This window comes from Apteryx rowi, unplaced genomic scaffold (genome assembly GCF_003343035.1).
Source record: "Apteryx rowi isolate R43461 unplaced genomic scaffold, aptRow1 scaffold_9, whole genome shotgun sequence".
In the NCBI taxonomy this organism is placed as follows: Eukaryota; Metazoa; Chordata; class Aves; order Apterygiformes; family Apterygidae; genus Apteryx; species Apteryx rowi.
Window position 1 is genome coordinate 5,841,893 of NW_020451204.1, and position 6,772 is coordinate 5,848,664.

The following is a 6,772-nucleotide window of genomic DNA, read 5'->3' on the forward strand; positions in this document are numbered from 1 at the left end:
AGTATAAGGGTATCCTTTAGTCTAACTAAATTTTTCCTCCGTACTCAGTACCATTGACAACACTGGTACACTAAATAAGCAAGCAAACCAAAGCCATTGTGGCATATGCTCCGTAAGATGTATGTGGGTGGAAAGGAGAAATCAGATTGTGCCAACTGGAAAAGGACAATACCAGCTGGGAAAGAAGCATTACTTTCAAGCTGAGAATTAAAGCTCAAGGTCTTTTTTTTCCCCCAACCTCCTTTAAAAGGTATTTGGAGACACTTTCTCTCCCCTCCCCCTTTTTTTTTTGAATATTCAAAGCATATTTAGAAGTTTGGTTTGGTTTGGGGGGAGGGGGTTGGCTTTTTTTTTTTTTTTTAAGATATATTGCAGAACATGCTTTTCTTCTACACGCCACTGACATGGACTTTTGTCTGGTGACAAATACTGAAACAAATCTAGGCATTTCATAATTAAACTATTTTTTTCTCCATAAATTAAAAGCAACATTTAAGTGTCACCTGTTTTGTCTTTCAATATTTTGTAGCTCCCTGTGGTCCCTTTTCAGGTGTTTGGTCAAAGACGTAAAGTATTCCTTCAACAAATTCTGGAAGGGCTGTTGTTTCTCTGGGCTAATTATCTCACTAGGAGGAAAGCTCAAGTTAAACTTCTCTGCAGCAGTTTTTACTTTCCTTGGTACCAAACCAGCAATATCATCTCCACAGTGCCGACAAAAGCTGATAACCACAGAAACATGAGTGTGGGATTCTCGATCAGCGTTAATAATATTTTTAAGCTGCTCATAGATTAAAGACAGACCTTCCTTGTCAGTGAAGATCCCAACTATTGTCAATTCTGCAATGAAACGCAAATCAGTTCTTAACTTGGTAATGTTGGGAGTCTTCTCCTCTTTCCTTGCTTCAAAATGTTTTTTCCAAGCCTGAAGTAATGAAGGAGCAAAATCAGCATAGCGCTGGTGAAAGAGGGAACACAAGTGCACAGCACAGTTCACATCCGATATTTTCAGTTTAGCTTCCACAATAGAAGCTACTGCTTCTGCAATGTATTTGCTTAAATTTAGGCTATTAAAATCATGGGACAAGGAGTCCCTCTGTTGCTCTGTGATCGTTTTTAGCTTCTTAACAAAAGCTGTGTTCTTCTTCAGACTGGAGTCCAGTCTGCTAAAGAAGTTTTCCTCAGGGCGATTGTCTGGTGCATTCTGGTTTTTGCTACGAAGTTCTTTTCTTGCTTGATGGCGTTCCCAAGCCTCCTGATGGAGCTGATGTGCTTCCTCTTTTTCTCTAAAATAAATAAATAAATATTACTAATTTCATTACAGAACCTGGTTTTCAGGTTAACAGCAAAAAAAAAAAAAAAAAAAAGTTTGAAACCGAGTAGCTCTAAACCCAGTAGGTCTAAACACAAATTTTCCTCCAGTACTCTAAAATACTCTAATACTCCTATATTTAACAAGTTAATCCTAATGAGCCAAAGCATCTGTTTCAGTAAACTACTCTGACTGAATTCTTTCTGCAAAAGGCAAGTCCCACTTGCTACAAAACAATTTCAAGTATTTCTGTGCAGAACATTTTAATTCCAATAAACTTACAAAATAAAAAAACATAAAATTCCCTTTACTCCAAACTGAGATACCTTTTAACAGGTTACTGTATTACGAAGTTAATAAATATGAGAAAAAAAATCATCCCCTCCCCCCGATCACTGAAATTGCACAGAAATTTTTAAAAAGGCGAAATATACCTGTCCCACCTAGATTTTGGCTATAACATTATCCTCATTCTTAGAAAGTGATGTTATTTCATGCACAAGAATGACCAGAATCTTGGCTTTATTGTTCTAAAGATGATACCTTCAACACCGCAGTTCCTTTTGATATCACGCTAAGAAATACTGCCTTGGTAAGATCATATACTGAACTTTCGGACTACATTCTTTGCCTGCCATCCAGGTATCAATTGTCTCTGACTGATTAAAAGAAATTACAGCAATCACTCACAGCAGGTTTGCTCCCGTTATGATCTCTGGGCCTTTTGGACCCTACATTCCCATTTTAAGGACACTAACGCTTCTCCACCTCAAAATAAATTATGCTTCTTTATTCAGTCATATTTGCACATTACATGGTCATCACGAGGAGAACACCAACGATAAAACCCAGAGCAGACACCCAAATAATAGAAGGTAACAGGTCAAACTCAAAACTATGCAGCAGTCACAAAGCATACTTAGTTAATCATGTAAAATTTATAATACTAGGCACAACTCATAAATAACTCAAACTGTTCATCTATAAATATAGCCCACAGTCCTCATAGCAGAACTACAGCATTTGACATAATTAAATCATTAAAAGATGACTTACTTGAGTTGAGCAGCTGCTTCCTCCTGTTGACGTTTAACTTCCTCTTCTTGCTTCTTTTTCTCTTCCTCTTCAAGTTTCTTTTTTTCTTCTTCTTCTTTCTTCTTTTGCTCTTCTTCAGCCTTTACTTTATCCTCCTCTTTTTTCTTCCGCTCCTTGTCTTCTTTTTTCCTTTTTTCCTCTTCCAGTTTTTTCTTTTTATCTTCAGGAACCTTTAAAGTCTCTCTCTTCATTCCAAYCTTGACATCGTCTTTTGGCTTTTCCCTAGCGCTCACTGGTCGCCTTTCACTAAACTCTTTTTCTTTATTATTTAACGAAGATTCTTTTTCTTCCATACTGGCTGGCTTTTTTCGCTCAGCTGGCATTGCGTTACCCAGGCAAGTCTGCAGAATCACAGGAAAGTAAGTGTGTTTAGCTTGCTGTTAATATATTAATAAATTCACTTTCACAGCCCACCCATATTCACTTAGTTCTTAACTGAATAAAATAATTCACAAACACTTGACTCATCAGAAAAAAATCCAGGTACTAAGTAACCTGAAACTAAGGAATAAACCTAATGACAGATAAAAATCAATTATCTTGTTACAGTGTTCCAAGTTATAATGCTTAGCTCAAGGTAAGAGGGAATGTGCAAGAATCATAGTTTCCAAATCTAAATTATTAAAATGATTATCTGAATATACTGTAAAGTTGTCTTCAACATGAACTGCGAAGTAAAGTATTTGAAGTTTYTACAGCCCTAGGAATACAAGATACTGAAACATAAATAAAAGTCCATCTCAAAAACAAAACAAAAAACAAAAACAGAAACCCCAGACTGATAAAAAAAAAACTGTTTCATCATCAAAACCTAATAAAACTTTGTTCCCCATGATTTATGTTCCATGTTACTCTGCACATCTGCATCTCACAGACCTTTTTACACACCTCCTAAGAATATTCCACCCTTGGATACATCTGTTTAGGATCATATGATAATCCAGGTTAGAAGGTACCTCAAGAGGTCCAATCTCCTGCTCAAGGCAGGATCAACTCTGAGGTCAGATGAGGTTGCTCTGGACTTTCACCAGTCCAGGCTTGAAAATCTCCAAGGAAGGAGACTACACAACTTCTTTGGACAACTAGTTCCAATGCTTGACTGTCCTCACAGTGAAAAGTATCTCTTTATTTCTCTCTCTTTCCTTACCCTTCCCAAAATTTCCCCGAGCATTCTTCCCCATAGCACAAGTACCAGCACAGTGCTGTGCTAAAATGCATGCCCAAACCTCCCTGCCAGCAGGGCAAATGGAAACGATAATGGAAAGGTTACAATAACCAAAAGTTATCAAAGGCACCAATCTGCACCTTTCTACTCAATCAATTTTTTTCCATAAGGCTCGTAGAAGCTTTATCATCTTTGGAATTTCCAGCCCTCTACTCTGGGTCCCATGCCAAATGCAACCACAAAGTTAATATATATTGAATAAGAAAGGATAGAATCATGGAATAATTTAGGTTGGAAAGGACCTCTGGAAATCACCTAGTTCAACCCACTGCTCAAAGGAAGTCCAATTAGATCAGGTTGTTCAGAGCCTTGTACAGTTAAGTTTTCAATATCTCTAAGGACAGAGATCCCACAGCCTACCAATTAAGAGATGTTTCTTGCACTGATTTATGTAACTGAAACCACTTAAGTCAGCATAGCTTACACGAAGACTAACATATTTGGCTCCCTATTGCTTGTCTAAAACTAAAAGTTAAATAGGGCCTGGTCCTCAAAGATCTATCTAGAGGATGCAAACCCCCTAAATATTTTGTTTCAAATACAGCAGTAAAAGTTCATTAATCTTTCGTCACTAATCTTTTCTCACTATGAACACATACTGGAAGTTGTTATCAGTTCAAAGCAGCTAAACTACCTCTCTCACTCTTTTTAAATAAAGGGTTTGAAAGTTTTAGCATTCAAACATTGCTTTAATATCGTGTTAGTAAGATTACATCCATGAGACCGTTGCACGGGACTCTCTAAGATAGCTTTATTAAATTAAATACTTATGTTCACCAAGAAGCCTATTAAACACAAAAACAGAGCAACATATTCATTTAAAAAAATGTGTTAGATTCTGAAAGATAAACTCGTAGCTAAGTTTAAAAGGAAAACACTGGAAAAATGATTGTTTGATTGAAGAAATGCTGGAAAAACAYGTTATAATTCCAATACTCTGGCTTTTATCTTTGTTCCCCACCTGTTGTTCATGAAGTAACTCAATTAATTATAATTTGGGGGGGGGGGAGTATATATGCAATTTTTAGCATCATGGTCACTTACTAAAAGCAGTACTTATCCTCTTATCACTTAGAGAAATTCACAATTCTATTTTAAAGGGATGTCTGATACTTGCTTGTATAAAAGCAAGAGAGAAAAGATGGGATAAAGAAAAGGAACAGAGCACAATCCAGTACATTGTGATTTTGATCCCAAAGCAATATCATCTCCCCCTCCCCGCCATGAACATTGGTGCTAAAGAAACATACTTTCTAATGGATTTGTCATATATCACAGAACACATATGCATTGCAATACTCTGCRCTGCCCACTGCGTATAGCTCCTTATCTCTCCAAACCTTCCCACTGTTCTGCCAACTCTCTTTCTATCTACAACTACTGATTGCAGGAAGCAGCCAGTGTGGTGGCTGTCTCCAAGCTATACACACACTGATTCACTGGTCAGTACACGAGTGCCAACTAACAGCACAGAACAGAATTGTTCTTTGAATGTATGCTCCTTTCCCTCAGTGAAMATGTTAAATTAAGTCTTTTTCTTCTTCTCAGCCATTGATTATCACAAGATCTGTAGAAAGGTTATACCATTGAAACTTTTAGCTGTATAATCTGGCTGACACCGGTCAAAATGTTCAAAAGTTACAGGATGCAGAGGAAAAAAAAAAAAAAAAGAAATGGACAGGCAGCAGGCTCTTAATTAAGTCTCATTTTCACAGGAAACCTATGAAAAAAGACAGGTTGAAGATACAGAGTTAGGTCCAAATTAAGGGAATGGTAAGGAATCATTAAAAGAAAGAAACTTCTATTTAGTACCTAATGCTTATGTGAGTGTACTGGTGAAAAGGAAAGAAGGTCAAWAGAACTTCAGAAGCCAACAGATCAGAAGAACTGGTGCTTCACAGCTCAAAATTAGACCAGAGATGACAGAAAGACAACACRAGTTCGATGTGCTTTTGGATCCTTTGCCACCGATACCTGTAGTGACATTTAGAAGTTCTGAATCTGTAACATCTTAGTTCCACCACCTACAGATGCTGTTTTTCCTAGTGAAAACTATTTATGTTATTTTTCCACTATTTTTTCCTACCTGAACTCAAGCTGAATTAAGAATTATTTATTGTTTTTGAATTTCTATTTACTTCTATTTATTTCTTTTCACRCCAATCTCACTCTGTGAAAAACTGATGGGATTAGGCAACATTTAATAGAAAACATTGACGTAAGGGCTTATTCTCAAGGCATCCGAAGGTTTGTACAAGGTATTAAAGATCAGCATCGTTAACGTAACCACTATTCAGAAGAAAAGCATAAACACCACCGCCGCCTTGTCCTGAGCTGCTTAGTTCTCTCACATCAATAAAAACAGTTTATCACAGAGGGACTGGAATTCCATGAATCAGAATCTCAATCCTTACAGACACAAGCATGGGAGGAGAAATAGCACTGCACAAACATTAGATACAAAGAATAAATGTCTGCTTTACTAAACTTTTCCCCATTATTTTTGTACTGCTATTAGAAATTAATTTAATCATGTAAGTATTCCTTTAGGCAGCTACTCTATTACAGAACAGGTTAGGGAGATAAAGAATGTATGCAAGAGATCCCCCTGTCAAGTTTCTGGTGATGTGCTTTCTAATGGCGATGAAATTTGCCTGTTACACTTTTGAGTTTCTTCAGCGCGTTAAAAGTTTCCAGAACTGAAATGCAATTGAGGTTTCCTCTAACGACAAGGAATATAAAACTATCACGGCCAGTCAGCAGAAAATAAGCTCAAACCTAGCCATAAGTTTCTGACAGACGAGACGCACGATACGAGAAGGAATTGTAGTGCAGGGAAAGAAGCCCCCCGGCACACTGGCAGGACAGCGGGGCTGCCTAACCAGCGGGGCAGTTTTACTTTCGATTCCASGCGTCTCGGAGAAAACGTTTTGCTGTCGCAGCCGCAGCAGCACCGCTCTCACCGGGAAACGGAGGCCCCGCACAAGCCGCCAAACGCACGCACGGCAAGGCGGCTCTCAGCAGCCCGCGTCCCCTAGGACGCCCCAGGCACGTCCAGCGGCGCCCGGCAGCGCCTCAGCCCCGGAGCCGCCTTCGCGGGCTCGGCCCTCCCCGCTCCCGGCGGAGCCTACGGAAACCTGCCC

The 6,772-nt window shown here is 38.6% G+C and overlaps 1 protein-coding gene across 5 annotated transcripts in view; it reads right to left on the reverse strand.

Moving 5' to 3' along the window:
• Positions 1 to 6,772, reverse strand: part of UPF2 (UPF2, regulator of nonsense mediated mRNA decay) — a 70,960-nt gene that overhangs the window by 63,670 nt on the left and 518 nt on the right. For 4 of the 5 annotated variants that reach the window (XM_026091180.1, XM_026091183.1, XM_026091185.1 and 1 more), the window contains 2 exons: positions 2,366 to 2,745; positions 504 to 1,283 (listed from right to left, as the gene is read on the reverse strand). In XM_026091180.1, coding sequence (XP_025946965.1) covers positions 504 to 1,283; positions 2,366 to 2,727 — 1,142 coding nt within the window. In that variant the 5' untranslated portion in view covers positions 2,728 to 2,745. Of the gene's footprint in view, positions 1 to 503; positions 1,284 to 2,365; positions 2,746 to 3,292; positions 3,317 to 6,772 lie in introns of those variants that run through there. The other variant, XM_026091181.1, reaches the window with a different exon arrangement.